This window comes from Ranitomeya variabilis, chromosome 2 (assembly GCF_051348905.1).
Source record: "Ranitomeya variabilis isolate aRanVar5 chromosome 2, aRanVar5.hap1, whole genome shotgun sequence".
NCBI lineage: Eukaryota > Metazoa > Chordata > Amphibia > Anura > Dendrobatidae > Ranitomeya > Ranitomeya variabilis.
In genome coordinates, this window is record NC_135233.1 from 795001489 (window position 1) to 795023307 (window position 21819).

The 21819-nt window shown below is 41.0% G+C and overlaps 1 protein-coding gene across 1 annotated transcript in view; it reads left to right on the top strand.

The window, feature by feature from the left end:
- Positions 1 to 21819, top strand: part of IMPG1 (interphotoreceptor matrix proteoglycan 1) — a 742521-nt gene that overhangs the window by 177929 nt on the left and 542773 nt on the right. The window contains exon 3 of the mRNA XM_077289856.1: positions 12661 to 12827. Within this exon, the coding sequence (XP_077145971.1) occupies positions 12661 to 12827 (167 nt within the window). The remainder of the gene's footprint in view (positions 1 to 12660; positions 12828 to 21819) is intronic.

Below are 21819 nucleotides of genomic sequence, written 5' to 3' on the forward strand. Positions count from 1 at the left end.
CAGATGGACTAGCAGGGTTAAGAAATGTCGTGGAGCTGACCGGCGGGTTCCGGGTGTATGGGTAGGAGAGGTACGGTTGGCTGAATGGCGGGATGTGATGAAACTGGCATAGACAGAATGAATATCGTGCAGGATAGCAAGATAACAGGTAGCTGACAGTCTGTAGAGACAAAAAATGTGAGCAGAGCACTGGCAGAACATTTCAGGAGCTTAAGCACACACTAGAGGAAACTAGAAGCTAGCAACAGAGGATACTTGTTGCTCTGGCACCCTCCTTATGGTGGAGGGGCTAGAAATAGTAATCACTAACACGCCATTGGTCAGACGTACTTTTGAAAAATGTACACTGTCTCTTTAAGAGACCGGGAGCACGCGCGTAACCTAAGTACCCTACACGGGAACCTGCTGGCCGTGCGCCAGGAATCAGGGGAAATAGAGGAAGCAAAGGCTGCAGCAGGGCGGGGTAGGACCGGCATAGAGCTGGAGTCCCGATGGGGACCCCGTGAAGGTACGGGACCGGGACCGGGTGTAACAATCACCAAGATTAAGGAACCGGATCAATCACTGAATACGTGGAGTCAGGATAACAGGAACTATGGACTAAATTTTTTTATTAAAAACATGATTAACAAACAACACATTTAAAACCACTAAAAACAATATATATTTTAAAGGAAAGGGGAAAAGCTCAAGACTTCATTCAATGCATTTCGTTGAACAGTACTTATTTTGGAGATCCATTGGGCTTCCAATTGTGCTAGATTTTTCTTCCAGTTTCCACCTCTCTGGTCAACGTTTACTTTGTCAATACCAGTCACTTTCAGGAGTTTTGCATTACAATTGTGGAAGGACTTGAAGTGTCTTGTTTTAGGTTTTAATAAGGGCAAGTCTTCAACCTCACTAGCATTTATAATGTCCCTGTAATGTTCTCTCACCCTATTCTTGAACAGTCTAGAGGTCAGTCCCACATATATCTTGGGGCAGGAACATACAGCATAGTATACAATTCCACTTGTGTTACATGTAATATGTTGAGTGATGGTGAATGTTTCCTTGCCATCACTGGAGTCAAAGGTCGATGCAAGAGAAATATTCGGACAGGCAATGCAATCATTGCAAGGAAAGCAGCCCCATTTTTGTCCCTTTGAGCCAAAAGCTTTTTCCAAATTGGGTCCTGTATAGTAACTATGAACTAGTCAGTCTATTATGTTACTGGACCTCCTATAGGTAACTGATGGCTGATTGAACAAACATTTTGTTAAAGTTCGGTCTGTTTGTAATAAGGGCCAGTGTTTTCCAACACATCCCTCATTTCTGACCATTTTTTGGTATATGTTGAAATAAACCTCACCTTTTGTTTACTTTTGGGCTTTGTTCTAGTTTTTATTAGATTTTTCCATTTCATTTTGGTGGCTTTCCGAAGGCCCCTCTTAATGCTCCTCTTAGAATAGCCCCTGTCTTCAAATCTGGAACAGAGAATATCAGCCTATTCATAAAAAGATTGGTCATTTGAACATATCCTCCTAATCCTGAGAAATTGACCAGTTGGTATCCGATTTATTAATGGTTTCAGATGTGATGATGAGGCATGGAATAAAGAGTTTGCAGTCGTATCTTTTTGGAAAACATTTGTCTCTAGGAAGCCATCTTGTCCCTTTGTAATCTGTATATCCAGAAAGTCAATGGTGGTTTGACTGTACGTATAAGTAAGTTTAATATTCATCTTATTCTCATTCAAGATGTCAAGAAAGGCAAGAAGGTCCTGCTCTGTGTCCTGCCATATCAATAAAATATCATCAATGAAACAAACCCAGAGCAGGACCTTCTCAATGTATGCGATGGGGTTGACAAAGAATATTTGTCTCTCCCACATGCCCCAAAAAAGATTTGCATATGAGGGGGCAAATGCTGCCCCCATTGCTTTACCCTGTTGTTGTAAGTATATGGTTTCCTTGAAAATAAAATAATTATGTTCAAAAGCAAATTCAAGAAGATCCAAGAGAAATTTGATGAGATCCTCATCAAGATTAGTCACTGTCAAAAAAAGTTTGGCTGCTTTAATCCCATCAGGATGTTGGATGGAGGTGTACAGTGACTCTACATCTAACGTACAAACCACATGTCACCCTCCATTGCTATGATTTTAACCTTGCTCAGAACATCCTCTGTATCTTTAATATGTGACAGCTAGTTTTGAGCATTCCGATACCGCAAGTATAGGGTATCGGCTGATATTCGCGGTATCGGAATTCCGATACCGAGTTCCGATGCTTTCAGTATATCGGATACCGGAATTGGAAGTTCCCATAATTCAAAGAGCCAGAATTCAGCCAATGAGGAATCATTAGAAGTGTGTGCACATCCTGTTCTGCATGTTAGGCATGTAACTACTGGCATGGCTGTGATTGGCTGCTGAAATGATGTCAAGATGCACTGTAAAAGTTGCCGCCGCCATTTTGGGTTCACTCTGCTGTGAATTCAGTTAGGGACAGGACGCTGTGTTCTCACTGAGGGCCAGTTTTGAGATAGCGATTTGCTTCAGTGTGCTTTACCCAGGCTAATTTAGCAACCGCTGTGTGAGAACCTTGTTTTTGCCTTGCAGCGCCGTTCACGGCTGTCTGCAAGGTCTGTGTGTGAGTGCAGCTCACTCTGTAGTCTGGTCTGCAGCCACCGCTGGTTGTAGTCAGCTCAGAGTGCGTCACTGCCTCATACTGTTCCATTGTCCTTTTTTCAATTAGTGCAGCCTGCTGCACATTTTTTCAAATTTATCCTATTAGTGGCTTTCCATCCGTATCCTGCTAGATTGTGGAAAAGCACTATATAGGAGTACACAGAGGAGCTGTTTTGCTGCTGAGGATGATGAAGAAGAAAGTGTGGGAGAAGTTAAAAAGAAGGTGAAGAGCATGGAAGTAGTGAAACACAAATATCTGACAAAATATAAAAAATCTTAACATAGTCAATATCTTTGTAACTCCGAACGTCTTAAAAAATTAATTCCTGCTCTTCCATTTGATTCAGCTAAACCTCTATGCCTTTATTGTCTCCTCCACCTCCCCCAATACATCCTACATTATTCTTAGTTGTTTTCCTTCATGTGGAATTAACCTACAAGGAAAGAAAGGGTTTATTTTAATTCCGATATTTTTGTCCCATTGACTTGCATTGGTATCGGGTATCGGTATCGGCGATATCCGATATTTTTTGAATATCGGCAGATCCAATCCGATACTTTTGAATATCGGAAGGTATCGCTCAACACTAGTGATGGCAAACTGAGCACCAGGGGTTTTAGATAAAAATTTAAGTATTTGTTAAATACCTCACAAAGGCTGCCGTTGCCTGACACAATGGGGCGTCCGGGAGGGGTTATCATGTCTTTGTGGATCTTCGGTATGAAGTAGATGCAAGCCAATTTTGGATACATCGGTATCAAATTATTTCTAAGATCCTTGTTTATTATTCCCTTCTGAAAGGCAATCTCCAATGTATCCTGTAGTTTCTCCTGAAAAGCCAAGGTGGAGTTATATGTAAGTCTTTTATAACAAGTTACATCTTGCAATTGTCTAAGTGCTTCCCTCTCATACATCTTTGTAGGCCAAATTACTACATTTCCCCTCTTGCCTGCTGGTTTAATTATTATTTCTTTCACACTTTTCAATTCCCTGAGTGCCTTTCTCTGATTTATAGATAAATTGTCATTTACAATTCTATTTGAAATTTCTCCAAACTCCTTGGCAACAAGTTAAACAAATAAATCTATATTTGGGTACAGATTGAGAGGTGGACATGTCTTTGGAGTCGGAGGTACAAACTTACCGCTAGTAGCTGGTCTTTCTTGTTCATCCCTCAGTTCCTCTAAAATGGAGATAGCTTCCAGCTCTCTTTCTGTCCATTCCCCTCCCATTTCAGGTTTCTCATGTAGTTTTTTAAAATTAGTTTGCGAGCGAATAAATGAAGGTTTTTAATCGCTAGGAAGGAATCAAAGGGGGATATAGGTGAAAATGTAAGGCCTAGGCTTAACACTTTTATCTGGGGTTGTGTTAATTTGACCTCAGATAGGTTAATAATTACCTGTAGTTTTGAAGTTTAAGGGTTGTCAGTCCATTTGTCTCTCCTTTTATAGTTGTCATGTCTTCTTTTGTTATTGTTCTTCCTTAGATTGTATATACGATTAAATGGTGTACTATCACCTTCCCGAGAGGACATAGGTGAGAAAGAAGAACTTCTTGAAATATTTTCATCCTTATTCTGACAGGTCTGCCATCTGTAGACAGTACTGTTTTTGAAATCTTGTAAATCTCTTTGAAATTTCTTTGTTTTGGTATCTTTTACTTCTTTCTCCCAGATCAAAAATTTGGCATCAATATCTTTACTTAGCATTTCCATCTCTGCTGCTTTCATATTTTCAAGTAGTTTTTTTACGAGTATTGTCATTATCAATGTCCAATTTATCTATACTTTTTTTATTATTTCCAATCAGCAAGTCCATTAAGTATTTAGAGCATCGCATTTGAAAAACTGTATCATCTATTGGAAATGACTGCATAATCTGCACACTTAGTCCCTTTGGGATCAGCCCTTTTGTAAGGTAATTTTCTAGCAATGCCTTATTCCAGCATGTGCGTGTTATTTTTTTCAGAAGATCTTAAATAGAATTTTTTAAGTTTGCACTGTACTGCCAGGTAACATGCCTCCATTCAACCTATTGCACTAGAGACACTTTATTTACATATTGCCATTTGCACATGTACATCTGATATACAGTGGGGCAAAAAAGTATTTAGTCAGTCAGCAATAGTGCAAGTTCCACCACTTAAAAAGATGAGAGGCGTCTGTAATTTACATCATAGGTAGACCTCAACTATGGGAGACAAACTGAGAAAAAAAAATCCAGAAAATCACATTGTCTGTTTTTTTATCATTTTATTTGCATATTCTGGTGGAAAATAAGTATTTGGTCAGAAACAAACAATCAAGATTTCTGGCTCTCACAGACCTGTAACTTCTTCTTTAAGAGTCTCCTCTTTCCTCCACTCATTACCTGTAGTAATGGCACCTGTTTAAACTTGTTATCAGTATAAAAAGACACCTGTGCACACCCTCAAACAGTCTGACTCCAAACTCCACTATGGTGAAGACCAAAGAGCTGTCAAAGGACACCAGAAACAAAATTGTAGCCCTGCACCAGACTGGGAAGACTGAATCTGCAATAGCCAACCAGCTTGGAGTGAAGAAATCAACAGTGGGAGCAATAATTAGAAAATGGAAGACATTCAAGACCACTGATAATCTCCCTTGATCTGGGGCTCCACGCAAAATCCCACCCCGTGGGGTCAGAATGATCACAAGAACGGTGAGCAAAAATCCCAGAACCACGCGGGGGGACCTAGTGAATGAACTGCAGAGAGCTGGGACCAATGTAACAAGGCCTACCATAAGTAACACACTACGCCACCATGGACTCAGATCCTGCAGTGCCAGACGTGTCACACTGCTTAAGCCAGTACATGTCCGGGCCCGTCTGAAGTTTGCTAGAGAGCATTTGGATGATCCAGAGGAGTTTTGGGAGAATGTCCTATGGTCTGATGAAACCAAACTGGAACTGTTTGGTAGAAACACAACTTATCGTGTTTGGAGGAAAAAGAATACTGAGTTGCATCCATCAAACACCATACCTACTGTAAAGCATGGTGGTGGAAACATCATGCTTTGGGGCTGTTTCTCTGCAAAGGGGCCAGGACGACTGATCCGGGTACATGAAAGAATGAATGGGGCCATGTATTGTGAGATTTTGAGTGCAAACCTCCTTCCATCAGCAAGGGCATTGAAGATGAAACGTGGCTGGGTCTTTCAACATGACAATGATCCAAAGCACACCGCCAGGGCAACGAAGGAGTGGCTTCGTAAGAAGCATTTCAAGGTCCTGGAGTGGCCTAGCCAGTCTCCAGATCTCAACCCTATAGAAAACCTTTGGAGGGAGTTGAAAGTCCGTGTTGCCAAGCGAAAAGCCAAAAACATCACTGCTCTAGAGGAGATCTGCATGGAGGAATGGGCCAACATACCAACAACAGTGTGTGGCAACCTTGTGAAGACTTACAGAAAACGTTTGACCTCTGTCATTGCCAACAAAGGATATATTACAAAGTATTGAGATGAAATTTTGTTTCTGACCAAATACTTATTTTCCACCAGAATATGCAAATAAAATGATAAAAAAACAGACAATGTGATTTTCTGGATTTTTTTTTCCTCAGTTTGTCTCCCATAGTTGAGGTCTACCTATGATGTAAATTACAGACGCCTCTCATCTTTTTAAGTGGTGGAACTTGCACTATTGCTGACTGACTAAATACTTTTTTGCCCCACTGTATCTGTTGCACCTTATATGAACCTATGATTTATTTGTACGCTTAGGTATATGTGGACATTGGGCCTGATTTTTTATTAGCCTTTGTCCAAATATTATTTTTTTATGACTTTCATGCCTTACTTGAGTCCTTGTTGAACATTTATATACCCCTATATTAATATTACCTATTATATATGGTTCCTAACAAGGTAAATGTATTTATTTGTTGGCATTTACTCTGTGAAATTTAGATCAATAGATCTTATTGTTGTTATAGAGTTCTTTATGCACATATATATAGTGTTTGACTATGGTCTAGAACTCTCACATGTCAATGGATATTTGTACAAGAACTTTTTGGAACTAACCCATATATACCTCCAATTGTACAATGGTACCTATTGATTTTTACAAGTTCTTTTTTCCAACTGATGTTTGAATTTCTATAAAATGAGTGATGGAGACCTAGAATTATACTATTTTTCTACTTAGTAGGTTTTCGATATTTGCCTATACTTTGATACTGATCTCATAGGCATTGGTTTGTTTTCTGAGCAAATAGTTTATTTTGTATTTGTATCTCCCCTGAGTAGTTTTTTTATGTAAAGTTTTTAACTTTTGATCTAAAAAAATCTATTTATTTTACTTGGCATAAGCTTCCTGAATTTTTGTATGATATTTGATAGGGAATTTATATTGTGAGTCTGAATGGGAACTGTGGTGATAATGTCTGATTGGAAAGCACCATATATATAATTATAAAGTAATCAGTGTGTTCGCAACCCGGGGTTTACCGTGCAGGAGTAAAACCCGCTGCTAGTAACTGATGGTACTATATGGTGGTATAGGTGAACTCTCCACCTCTCGTGTCTCCCCTTTTCCTCATAGATTGTAAGCTTGCGAGCAGGGCCCTCATTCCTACTGGTATCTGTTTTGAACTGTGATTTCTGTTATGCTGTAATGTCTATTGTCTGTATAAGTCCCCTCTATAAGTTGTAAAGCGCTGCGGAATATGTTGGCGCTATATAAATAAAATTATTATTATTATTATTATTATTATTAACTCTGCTACTGCACTAAAGACAAGAGAACGCTGTGCCCTGTTAACCTCACAGTGGAACACAGCTACCAAATAGAGCAAACAGTGGTCATACAGTCGGAATAGCACACGCAAAACTCCTCACCGGAGGTGCCGGTATTCTAGGGGCTTATTTCAGCCGGGTCCTGAATCCACTCACACAAAGTCCTTACCGGAGGTGCTGGTATTCTAGGCCATGCAAAACTTTTATAGCTGCAGCAACTTCAGGACATGCCTAGAGGTCCAATGGGAGCTGCTGCAGTACCTGGGCATGTGACCCCCAACCTCCAATGAGAGGTCTTACCCTGGGCATGCTCAGAAGGGGAAAAGCAGGACTTAGTCCCAGAGACATCTGCTCGCCGCTGACAAGTACTGGTTACAATAGCTGAACCTGGAAAGGCAGCAGTAACCCTTCGCACAGTATCAGGCTGATACTAACACAAGTAACACAATTATAAAAATGAACCCCTCAAGGTACTCAAAACCACATTCAAGATGTTTGTTAACCCTTCAAGTGTTTCACAGGAAATTTTGGAATGTGGAAGGAAAAAAGTAACAATTAACTTTTTTCACAAAAATATTACTTTAGACCCCAACTTTTTATTTTCACAAGTGTAAAACGAGCAAATGGACTCCAAAATTTGTTGTGCAATTTCTAAAAGTGTAAAACCACTGTTTAGTCGCATTGCAGGGCTCGGAAGGGAAAGAGCGCTGTTTGCCTTGTTGCGTGTGGAGAGCCCCTGATGTGCCTAAACAGTGGAATCCCCCTCAAGTGACACTATTTTGGTGACTAGACCCCTCAGAGAACTTATCTAAATGTGTTTTGGGCACCTTGAACTCCAATGTGCTTCTCAGAAGTTTAAAACATTGAGCCATGAAAAAAAAAACATTTTTTGAACAAAAATGTTTTTTAGCCCCAATTTTTGCATTTTTACAAGAGTAACAGGAGAAATTGCACAAGACAATTAGCTGCGCAATTTCTCCTGAGTATACTGATACCTGAAAAATGGTACTATTGGTTGGGCACATGGCATGGCTGGGAAGGAATGGAGCCCCATTTGACTTTTTGAATGCAAAATTTGCTGGAATAATTAGGGGACGCCATGTCATGTTTAGAGAGCCCCTTATGTGCTTAAATAGTGTAATTTCCCCACAAATTGCACAATTTTGGATCTAGACACCTCAGGGAATTTATCTAGATGTGTGAGGAGTACCTTCAATCCCTAGGTGCTTCACAGAAGTTCATAACGTTGAGCAGTGAAAATGAAAAAAAAAACACATTTTTCCCCACAAAAAATTTCTCCTGAATACGCCGATACCCAACATGATTAGGAAAACTACTGTTTGGGCTCACAGCAGGGCTTGGAAGGGAAGGTGCACCATTTGACTTTTTCAAAGCAAAATTTGCTGGAATAATTAGTGAATGCCATGTCACGTTTGAAGTGCCCCTGATGTGCCTAAATAGTGGAAAAACCCCAAAACCCAAATGTGACTTAGTTTAGAAAACTAGACTCCTCAAGGAATTTATCTAGATGTGTGGTGAGCACCTTGAACCCACCAGTGTGTCACAGAATTTTGAAACATTGATCTGTGGAAATTAAAAAAACATTTTTCACCCAAAAATGTTTTTTAACTCCAATATTTTTTCATTTTCACAAGGTCAGCAGGAGAAAATGGACCTCAAAATTTGTTGTGCAATTTTTCCGGAGTACACTGATTCCCCATATGTGGTCAAAAATACTTTTAAGGCACAGTACAAAGCTCAGAAGGGAAGAAGAGCCATATTGATGTTCAGATTTTGCTGGATAGGTTTGAGGGTGCCATGTCACATTGGCAGAGCCTCTGAGGTGCCAGAACAGCAGAACATAAGGAATCCCATTTTACAAACTACACCTCTCAATGAATTGATCTAGTAATCAAATTGACATTACATTTTTACTACCAAAATGTTGTTTTAGACCCAGATTTTACATTTTCACACTAGAAAATTGGTAAAAATGGCACCAAAATTTGTCAGACAAATTGTGCTGAATGTAGAAATATCCTATATATGGCTGTACAGTACTGCTTAGCCATATGGGGCAGAGTGTTATTTGCCTCCTAGAGCACAGATTTTCCTAGAATAGTTTGCAGACTCCATGTACAGAGCTTCTAAGTGCTAGAAGAGCAGAATCCCCCTTCAAGTTACCCCATTTTTAGAAAACATACCCCTTTGGGAATTTCTCTACAGGGGTAAGTGATGATTTCAATTCCATAGGTATTTTCCAGAAACAAGCAACATTGGATGCTAGTGAGTGAAAATAACAAACTACAGTTTTAGTACCTAGTAGTGCGCAGCTCATGCTTCTGGAGACATGCACCCGTAAATTAGGTGGACTCTCATCGCTATAGAAATGCCAAACATGTGGATGCTAAATGTGGTTTATTCACACTGTGGGGCTCAGAAGGGAGAGGGACAATTCGATTTGGGAGCAGAGAATTTGCTTGATTTCTTTTGCGGTTAAGGAGCCATTTTGCTTTTCCAGAGCCGCTGTGCTACCAGTAACATGAAAGCCCCCTATAATTCTATTAACAGGTGATGACCCTGAGTGGGGACTTGCTTTTTTTTGTGGATTGATTTGAAGCTTTTATTAGCAACATTTTACATAACGTTTGGAAGCACATTTATCCTGTGCTCTACGCTGAGAACTTACTTTGTGGTTTCCATCTCAATCTCTGGGTGATGTGACAGATGAAACTCCCAAAGGGATCCATTCACTATAATGCTGCAGCAGAGTTACATTGGAATCTGTCTGGCCTCTGTTCAGTGTTGTCCTTTTTTTAGAGGTGTACAAAACTGTGGCCGATGGCACTTTTATGCCTGCCTAAAAAGACGGACACCACCAGGTCATTGGTCAGACAGCATCCACAGTGCCTCCATCATTGGGGTTTCCATCTGTATCACATATTTCAGATATTTACACAGAAACCACGTGCAACTGCTCAGCGCAGAGCGCAGGATAAATGTAAGCCAAGACTTACTGCAATGTTTGGGAGTGATGCCAAATTTATATTGTTTTTATGCTTGGCTGCTGTCACATACTAAAAGACTTTTTCTGCAAAAAATAGTTTTTGCATTGCCATTGTGTAGGCTATAATTTTCACATATTTCTACTGACAGAGTCATGTGATGGCTTATTGTTGTGTTTTTGTGGGACTAGTTGATGTTTTTATTGGTACCATTTTTGGGCACAAGACTCTTTTTAATCGCTATATATTCCAATTTTTGGGAGGCAGAATGAACAAAAAACAGCAATTCAGGAATTTTTTGTGGGGTTTATGCTGGTCTGTGTGTGGTAAAATTGATAAAGCAGCCTTATTCTTTGAGTCAATTCAATTACAGCCATACCACATTTATATATTTTTTTTGTGTTTTGGCACTTTTATGCAATAAAAACTATTTTATAGAACAAATAATTATTTTTGCATTGCTTTATTCTGAGAGCTATAACTATTTTATTTTTCCACTGATTGAGCTGTATTTACGGAACAAGATGATGTTTTCATCTATTCCATTTTTATTTACATACATCTTTTTTATTGTGTTTTATTCCACTTTTTGTAAGATGGAAAAGCATCATTTTTTGCTTCGTTTTGTATGTTAGTTTTTTACATTGTTCACTGGAGGGACAGTTTTATAAGTGGGGTCACTTCAGAAGCGGCAATGCCAAATATATGAATTTTCTTTGCTAATTTTTTCATATGAATATTTATTTATGGGTACAATATGATTTTTTATTTTTTATTATTATTTTATGATGTTTTTAAAATATTTCTGCAGCTTTGTTTTAACTTTTTTAAGTTTTTTACTAAGTCCCTCCATGGGACTTTCACTTTTCGTAGTCTGAGAGCAATTCTAATGCATTGAAATGCTGTCAGTGCTGCATTGTTGTTGTTACAGTGCTGCATAGTTAGATCATGCACTACGCATGATCTAGCTAACTTGCTTGTGAATGGTAATCCGGATGTGATCATGATGATATTGGACCACCATGGCAATGATCGGGCCCCTGCAATGACATCGCCGGGGTGCCGATCAGAGTGCAGAGGGTGCTCCATCCTTTTGCATGCCTACTAAATGCTGCAATCATAGTATTTAGGGGGTTAAAGTGATGGGAGAGGTGCGGACAATGCTCCTGCACTGAGTGTCGGGTGTCAGCTGTCAGAATGAGCAGACACCCGGCGGCGATCGCCATGACGTATCCATATGTCCAAAGTCAGCAAATACCCATCAATCTGGACAATGTGGATATGTACAAGGTCAGGAAGGGGTTAAAGCACCACTTTGGCATTTTTTCATCTCACCACTAGAATGGTATCAGAATTGTAAGGTCCCTTCTCTAAGCCTTTTACTTACCAACTGCCATTTTGTCCTGTACAATGGACTGCTCTGGTCATCTTCTACAGTTTGTGACCTGTCAGATAGTACCAGTGTTGCACAAGGCTTGTGACCGTTAGCTCTGACTTTCAGTCATTCAGCAGCTATGATCACAAGAAGGCGTAGTGGAATCAGAGCAGTGCTGGGATATGCAAAAGATAGTGGCTGGTAAGTATTTTACTAGGGGCAGTAAACATGGATCAGTGATACCAATCCAATGGTGAAATGAAGAAACAGGCTGGAGTGATGCTTTAGTATTGTCTCTTTCTTAGTGTCGTCAATGCTGAGAAATATAGTTAGCTAATAATTATCCAGACCATCATACAATACAATCAGTGAGGCCCACAAATTGCAGCCAGACAATGACCTGAAACATATAGCCAATGTTATTGAATGAACTATCTTGCAAAAATAGTTTATTGTGTATTGTAAAGAATATGGATTCCTGAAAGTGATGAAATGGCCCCAACAGAGCCCTGATATCAATATCATTGAGTCTGCGATTACACAAAGAGATAGAAGGAATTGTAGAATCCAAAATTCACAGTTCTGTGGATAGTTTTCCAAAATGTTTGAAAAAAATCTCTCTACTAATCTCTTTCAAAAACTGTGTGCAAGTGAAGTTTACCTAGAGCACTTGATCTTTGCATTTTGTTAATTAATAAGAATAAAATATTAACACTGCTATTGTTGAAAGCATTCATACTTTGCTGGCTTTTCTCAACACCAGGCTAAAACATTCGTACATTACTTAAAAAAATAAAAATTATAAGTAACATATTATGTATATGTAACTATTTTGTTCTCTCTTTTCAGTCTGCCAAGAAGCAGTATGGGAAGCCTTTCGTATCTTTATGGATCGAATTCCTCAGACGGCAGAATATCAGTTCTGGGTTGATGCGTGTCAGCAAGAATCCTTTTGCATATTTGAAATTGGAAAGAATTTTAGCAATTCTCAAGAACATCTGGATATTATTCGACAGGTAGAGTATATGTAGTAATGATGGCTACGTGGATTTACACTGTTGGATACTATAAGCCCCTGTCAAGCAGCCACCACTTTTTACTCTGTATATTTGTAGCTTTAGTTCTGCTTTAAGGGTAGTGACACAGTGTGCCTCTATTACATTCTACTTTATTTAGCTTTCTGTTACAAGTATTGTAATAGAAGGTTTACATACATGGTTATAAAATTAATCAATGTCAGTTCAAGCTTTTATGCCTATGGACAAAGACATAAAGGGAAGGAAACCTGTAATCAGGAATATGCAGTCCAATATGCAGACAGCATGTAATAGATCAGGGGAAGCTGAGTTGATTAACACATAATTTTCTGAGAAAAGATTGTGTAACCTATTTTTTTCAGCATTAAGGCTACGTTCACATTTGCGTTGTGCGCCGCAGCATCGGCGATGCAACGCACAAGGCAAACAAAAATGCAGCAAAACGCATGCAAAACGCTGCGTTTTGCGACGCATGCGTCCTTTTTTTTGGTTGATTTTGGATGCAGCAAAAATGCAACTTGCTGCGTCCTCTGCGCCCGGACGCGTGCGCCGCAGTGACGCATGCATCGCAAAACGCAAGTGCAACGCATGTCCATGCGCCCCCATGTTAAATATAGGGGCGCATGACGCATGCGGCGACGCTGCGGCGCCCGACGCTGCGGCGCAGACCGCAAATGTGAACGTAGACTTAGTCCTATACTCTTTCTGAGATTTTTGGTCCAGTGGGCGGTCCTATCAGTGACTGACAGCTATGTCAGTATGCACACTTATAGAAAGAAAGCTGTCAGTCACTGATAGGACCGCTCACTGGATGAAAAATTCCAGAATGAGCAAAGGGTTAAGAAATTAAAACACAGGTTATACTGAATCTTTAGTTACAAAGCTATAGGTTCATCTGCTCAGCTCCCCCTGCGCTATAACTTGGTGTCTGCAGTTTAGAATGCACTTTCATGATGGCAGCAGTAACATCTATAGACACAAGGAAATTTTCAAGTCACACCATAATTAACATATTTGTTTGCAATAACTTAGCCACTTAATCACCTATGATGTACATTTTCATTACACGTTGCTTGTAAGACATGTGGAGCCGGATTAGGAGCTGAACGAACTACATTCTTGTCTGACACTGGGTGTGTTACACAGTCAGCATCTGCCTGTTGTCACGCCGCTGCTGCCGCCACCGCTCGCCGCATCATCTCATACTTACCTGTCCTCGGTGTCCCGGCGCAGCTCCTCCTCTGCAGCATCTTCCCTTCGGCGTCCACTCCCGCCCCCCTGCTGCTCGTCGAGTGCGCGCGCATGCCAGGTTCAGTTCTGCACGTGCGCATTTCTAGCCTTCCTCCTGTGCTTCCTGCTCAGTCCTCTCTATCATCCTGGAGGACTCTCACCCAGAGGTAATGCACAGCGCTGATATATATATACCCGCTTCTTCCTCTCTCCTGTGCCTATGGTCATTTGTGCATTCTGATGCCCTAGGCTGCCCATTGTCTCTGTGCATTTTTCGTGTTCTCTGACTTTTGGTTTCTGTCTCCGTGTCTCCAGCATCCTGCCCGTTCCTGTGTTCCTGCCTGGTTCCTGCCAGTCTCTCTGTCTCTCCTGTACCCCATCCGTTCCTGTGTTCCTGCCTAGTTCCTGCCAGCCTCTATGTCTGCAGTACCCTGCTGAGTCCTGAGTCCCTGCGGTGTACCTTTCTGCTCCTGTGTCTCTGCGGTACTCCTGCCAGTCTTTGTGTTCTTGCATCTCTTGTGCTTCCTGTTGGGTCCTTGCCACTTCCCTAGCCACTGTCTCTCCTGTCAGCCTAGTGTTCCTTCTTTTCCGTCCTGGTCCCCCAGCTCCCGTGGCAATTGTCCATCACGGGCCTGCCCCTAACTCTCCCTGTATAGGGGGTGGTCCATCTGGTCAGCTTGCCCGTGAGGGGTTCGTTGTCGCGGTCCAGAGGGTCCGCATTCTGAGAGTTTTTGCAAAGTTTTGAATCTATCAAATCCCTTAACTTTACTGACATTGGACATATCAGTATATCTTAATTACGAAGGTATTCCCATAAATCGACATGCTAGAAGATACAGGTAACATGTGGCCACATGAGTTGTGCCTGACTTGATGACACCAGAGATTGGCTTAAGGCCTTATTTTATGTACTTGGCTCATCCGTGTCTTTCAAAGATAGAACTCGTACTGGCTATGTAGCTGTTCACATGTCTGTGTTTTTTGCAGACATTTTAGCGCAAAAATGTAATTTTTCATTTTTCCATACCACAGATTTGAAAACTTCCTGAAAGTAGTTTTAAATACTATGAGGGGTACAGTTTTTAAAATGATATAATGTTTAGTAGAGGAGTTTTCTGACATATAAGCCAATCAAAGTCAATTAAAATATCAAGTAGTTATAACAGGTTATATAAATTTAACCGACAAAACCGACAAAAAAACTTTTAAGCTTTCTAACAACCTAATAACATAAGATGTTTCCAGAATTATGAGGACATAAATTAAACTTAATTATTAGTAATTCCATGCTAATTAGTTAATAAATATCTGTTTTCAGGACATGAAAAATGAAAGTTCAAATACTGCCAATTTTTTTATTTTCATCAAATTTTAGATATTTTCATAAATAAGTGCTAATCATACCAATCTAAATTTGCCACTAACATAAAGTACAATGTGTCACAAAAAAGCAATCTCAGAATTACTGGAATATCAAAAAGCGTTCAAAAATTATTAGCACATAATTACCATATTCGAATTGAAAAATCTGTCCTGGTCATAAAGGTTAAAATTGGCTATGGTGAGACGAGGTTAAAGAGTTTTTTTTCAGGATAGCACAAAGGGGTTTCCAGAAACGTGAGCATTCTTGTCCATCTATTGCTGCTCATTCCCACTTGAATTACATTTTTGGTTGCTAAGCGCACAACTATTGGGATTGCTGGTATTACAGTGAGAATCTGGCAATTTTACCTAGTACTCCAAAAGGCCCTCTGCAGTAAGAAGGCTCAAAAATTGTAAATAGCATATGTTAAGGCCACTTTTACAATTTGTGCGTTGGGGCCTAGGAGTTTCAAATTGCGTTGGGCATATATATATATTTTTTTACCTATTCTCGTGAATCAAATTCTAGAAAGTGAAACTGCGAATTTTAGAAAATTCATCTCGGAGTCAATCCTGTACGGATGGATTCTCTTATATCTAGCCCTTATACACTACTGAAATTACAGTATTTCAATACAATGGAGTAGCAAGTGATATAGCAAAAACTAAAACATTATCCCTTGAAAATAACCTATTAAATTTAGTTAATTGCATTTAGCTAGTCTATTAAATTACTGAAAGACCAAAAGAATTGGAGTACATAAACCACTAAAAAATAGATAAAATATAAGAAGTTTATTGAATCAGTACAAACAATTTAAGCCATACATATTGGCAACAAGGAGGAGAATGGGTGTAGAGACACACTGGTACAGTAAAGGTGATAGGCAAGGACTCGAAAGTAACCAGGGGTATAACAAGACAAAACTTATGGAAAATCCCTATGATCAGCAAAATCAATGGGTGGATCACCCACACCATATACATATATGTACAGGTCCTTCTCAAAAAATTAGCATATAGTGTTAAATTTCATTATTTACCATAATGTAATGATTACAATTAAACTTTCATATATTATAGATTCATTATCCACCAACTGAAATTTGTCAGGTCTTTTATTGTTTTAATACTGATGATTTTGGCATACAACTCCTGATAACCCAAAAAACCTGTCTCAATAAATTAGCATATTTCACCCGTCCAATCAAATAAAAGTGTTTTTTAATAACAAACAAAAAAACCATCAAATAATAATGTTCAGTTATGCACTCAATACTTGGTCGGGAATCCTTTGGCAGAAATGACTGCTTCAATGCGGCGTGGCATGGAGGCAATCAGCCTGTGACACTGCTGAGATGTTATGGAGGCCCAGGATGCTTCAATAGCGGCCTTAAGCGCATCCAGAGTGTTGGGTCTTGCGTCTCTCAACTTTCTCTTCACAATATCCCACAGATTCTCTATGGGGTTCAGGTCAGGAGAGTTGGCAGGCCAATTGAGCACAGTAATACCATGGTCAGTAAACCATTTACCAGTGGTTTTGGCACTGTGAGCAGGTGCCAGGTCGTGCTGAAAAATGAAATCTTCATCTCCATAAAGCATTTCAGCCGATGGAAGCATGAAATGCTCCAAAATCTCCTGATAGCTAGCTGCATTGACCCTGCCCTTGATGAAACACAGTGGACCAACACCAGCAGCTGACATGGCACCCCACACCATCACTGACTGTGGGTACTTGACACTGGACTTCAGGCATTTTGGCATTTCCTTCTCCCCAGTCTTCCTCCAGACTCTGGCACCTTGATTTCCGAATGACATGCAAAATTTGCTTTCATCAGAAAAAAGTACTTGGGACCACTTAGCAACAGTCCAATGCTGCTTCTCTGTAGCCCAGGTCAGGCGCTTCTGCCGCTGTTTATGGTTCAAAAGTGGCTTTACCTGGGGAATGCAGCACCTGTAGCCCATTTCCTGCACACGCCTGTGCACGGTGGCTCTGGATGTTTCCACACCAGGCTCAGTCCACTGCTTCCTCAGGTTCCCCAAGGTCTGGAATCGGTCCTTCTCCACAATCTTCCTCAGGGTCCGGTCACCTCTTCTCGTTGTACTGCGTTTTCTGCCACATTTTTGCCTTCCAACAGACTTACCATTGAGGTGCCTTGATACAGCACTCTGGGAACAGCCTATTTGTTGAGAAATTTCTTTCTGGGTCTTACCCTCTTGCTTGAGGGTGTCAATGATGGCCTTCTTGACATCTGTCAGGTCGCTAGTCTTACCCATGATGGGGGTTTTGAGTAATGAACCAGGCAGGGAGTTTTTAAAAGCCTCAGGTATCTTTTGCATGTGTTTAGAGTTAATTAGTTGATTCAGAAGATTAGGGTAATAGGTCGTTTAGAGAACCTTTTTTTTATTGATATGCTAATTTATTGAGACAGGTTTTTTGGGTTATCAGGAGTTGTATGCCAAAATCATCAGTATTAAAACAATAAAAGACCTGACAAATTTCAGTTGGTGGATAATGAATCTATAATATATGAAAGTTTAATTGTAATCATTACATTATGGTAAATAATGAAATTTAACACTATATGCTAATTTTTTGAGAAGGACCTGTATATGTTAGTCCTGCTCACCCATAATCACTGGCACAGTCCCTGCATCTCCTTGCTGGCTTTTTTCACGTAGATGATTTCTCAAAAGGGGAGTGTCGTGTGCCATGTCTTCACAGATATATATAGGGGAAACAAATCCCCCTAATTGCTGATTAACGCGGCGCATGCGTCCTGGATCTTCTGGACTAGAGGTATCTCCTTCCCCCACGACCGTCAGAACGGTGTGCGCATGTCGGTGAAATTTCACCCAATGACGTCAACGGACATGCGCACGTCACGGGCATGATAGTTACAGGCAAAATGCAGGCGGAACCCAGATCTGAGAGTGCGTGCGCACCACAGCGACCATCTTTAAGAAGGGGGCAAACATGAAAACAGAAACCATAAAGGTATCCATATATTTGGCTACGTTCACATTTGCGGTCAGCGCCGCAGCGTCGGGCGCCGCAGCGTCGCCGCATGCGTCATGCGCCCCTATATTTAACATGGGGGCGCATGGACATGCGTTGTGCTGCGTTTTGCGCCGCATGGCCGCAAGCGTTGGACGCAAGAAACGCTTCAAGTTGCATTTTTTTTGCGTCCAACTTTCGGCCAAAAAGGACGCATGCGGCGCAAAACGCAGCGTTTTAGCGTGCGTTTTGCCGCGTTTTTGTTCGCGTTGTGCGCTGCGGCGCCGACGCTGCGGCGCACAACGCAAATGTGAACGTAGCCTTAGTGAAATGTGATGTATAATGAATACATAAAGGTAAAGAGACCATGAATACAGAAAGCACCATGACAATAATAACATTATAGGGAAACAGGTGCATAAAATGCTAAGTGGGAATTAAAGTGACATAGTGCAACATATGGTCATATAGCATCGCAATAATGATAGATGCCAGCATGTTGATACAAGATATTCATACAAAATATGAAAGATGAATGGTGACAAATGTGCAAAGAGCCTCCAAATGATCCAAAAGACGAATTCCGAATCTCCATAGGAAATACCACGAAAAGAGGAGAAACAAGGTCCGCAAGGTATCAGAGAATCCGGGATCCATGAACCAGCATAATATGACTAAAAATAAAAAACTGACACAACACAAAAATTTTAATTAAAATCAAATAAAAAAATAAAAACATAGTGTTAAAGACTCCAGTGAATCCAGGTGGAAACAAATATTTAAAAGGAATCAGTACAACTACCACACAGGTGGCTAAAAAAGGTGGAAGATTAGTGTCACATAGACCGATGTGCCAAAGTATACTTAGAGCTATAAAAGGAAGGGATACGCATAGGCTTACAAGAATGGGGCAAAGGACAATTTCTCGTTCAGTCCCTTCGGGGCCATGTGGCCAAAGGTGACAATCCATCTACACTCCCGCTGCACTAACATTTGGGTAAGATTGCCACCCTTGATCCCACCATGGATCCTGCTCGATGCCCCTCACTTTCAAGCCTCTAGGGCCAGAACCGTGAGCAGCCCTAAAATGTCTTGGCAGTGTTTTTAATAATGATACATGTTCAGCATCTTTTGCGGCCAAGATATCCATCACATGTTCGTGTGTCCTAACTCGCAATTCCCTCGACGTGAGACCCACCTATATAAGGAAGCAGGGGCATGTTGCATAATAAAGACATGTGTAACATGGCATCAGATATATTCACGGATCTTATATTCCCTGCTCCCATTTGATGACTTAAAGGTCTCACATCTAAGGATGCTTGGGCATGCGACACATGATCCACAGGGGTAAGGCTACTTTCACACTTCCGTCTTTTAGAATCAGTCACAATCCGTCAAAGTGTTGAAAACACGGATCCTGTGCAGATTGTAAAAAACGGATGCACTGGATCCTGTTTTTTGACAGATCCATCGATGCAGCAGCTGCAGTAAAAATGGGTTAAATTAAAGGAATAGAAATCCTTCCAGGCATGCTCAGTGTAAAAAAATGGAATCTGTTGCTGGATTCCGTCATTTGATGGACAGCAACGGATCCTGTGCCCATAGGCTTCCATTCTAGCCAACAACAGACGCCGCAGGATCCGTCGCTGTACGTTTTTTCGACTCAAACAAAAAATGTTACATTGAAAGTTTTTTCCAGACAACGGTCCGCCAAAACACGACGGATCCGTCGCACGATGGATGCGACGTGTGTCCATCCGTCGCGATCCATCGCTAATACAAGTCTATGGGAAAAAAACTGATCTGTGGGCACATTTGCAGGATCCATTTTTTTCCCAAAACGAAGCATTGCAATGGATCTGAAAAGACGGAAGTGTGAAAGTAGCCTAACAGTCAACTTTTGGAATACCGGGATTGAAAATAGTTTTAGGTTTAACCACATAGTGGCTGCTTACAAGATGATCTTTAAAATTTCTCCCCCTGCGTTGTGTCATGAGCAGCTGCGGTGATAAGTGTACTGCTAGAACAGCATCAGTTTGCAAGACTGACAAAATCTCACGGATCCGATCCCACGGACAATTGGTGGTGGAAATAAACCTAATTTCATTTGAACTTTGTTGACGGGTATTCTTAGGTTTAACCAATAGGTCCTCCCTCTTCGTGAACTTAGCCTGCCTGTATTCCTCCTTAATGCATCGATGGCTATATCCCCTCTCCTTAAAACGATCAGTAAGTATGGTGGACTGTCGCTCGAAGCAGGCTATTGTCGAGCAGACCCATCTATTCCTCAAAAACTGGCCAACTGGGATGGCTCTAATAACAGGATGATTGTGTGCCGAGGAGGCATGTAAGAGTGAGTTGACTGTCGTCTCCTTAAGGTACAGATTTCTTATATTTTGTCTATTTTTTGGTGGTCTATGTACTCCAATTCTTTTGGTGTTTCTAATTTCATGGGAGTATTCCATCTATTCATATATACCTTGCATTAATGCATTTATTTCGGGAGCGAGACCATGGTTCTCCTCAGCCATGGAATTTTGGATTGCTGGTTGTGACTCTGCAGTTAAATATTTAATTACTGAAAAGCTAAGAATTTAAACTTACACTAGCATAAAATAACTATTATTAAAATTATTAATATATTTTTACATCACCATTGATTCCATGGTGCTGTACATGAGAAAGGGTTACATACAAAATACAAATAAAAATTACACTGAATATGCTAACAGTAAAAGACTGGTTCAGAAGGGGGACAGGGCACTGCCATTGCAAGCTTATATTCTACAGGATAATGTGGAAGGAGACAGAAGGTTGGGGGGTTGTGGCAGCTTTGATGGTGGTGGCAGCTGGGTTATTGCAGGCTGTTAGCTTTGTTGAAGAGATGTTTCCAAGTTACCTTTGAAAGTTCAGAATGTGGTGGATAATCTGGTATGTTGGGGCACAGAATTCCAGAGGATGGGAGGAGAAGTTTTGGAGGTGATGGCAGAGGTGTATCTAGGGTTTCTGGCACCCGGGGCAAGAATTCATTTTGGTGCCCCCCCAAGGACATATGCCCCCCGTCAGCCCCATCATTGCCCTCTCCTCCTCCACCATCCCCATCATTGCTCTCTCCCCATCAGCCCCATCATTGCCCTCTCCTCCCCCACCATTCCCATCATTGCTCTCTCCCCATCAGCCCCATCATTGCCCTGTCCACCTCCACCATCCCCATCATTGCTCTCTCCCCGTCAGCCCCATCATTGCCCTCTCCTCCTCCACCATCCGCATCATTGCTCTCTCCCCGTCAGCTCCATCATTGCCCTCTCCTCCCCCACACACACACAACATTCACTTCTCTGCACATTCCCCTGCAGCACGACACACACACACCCACCC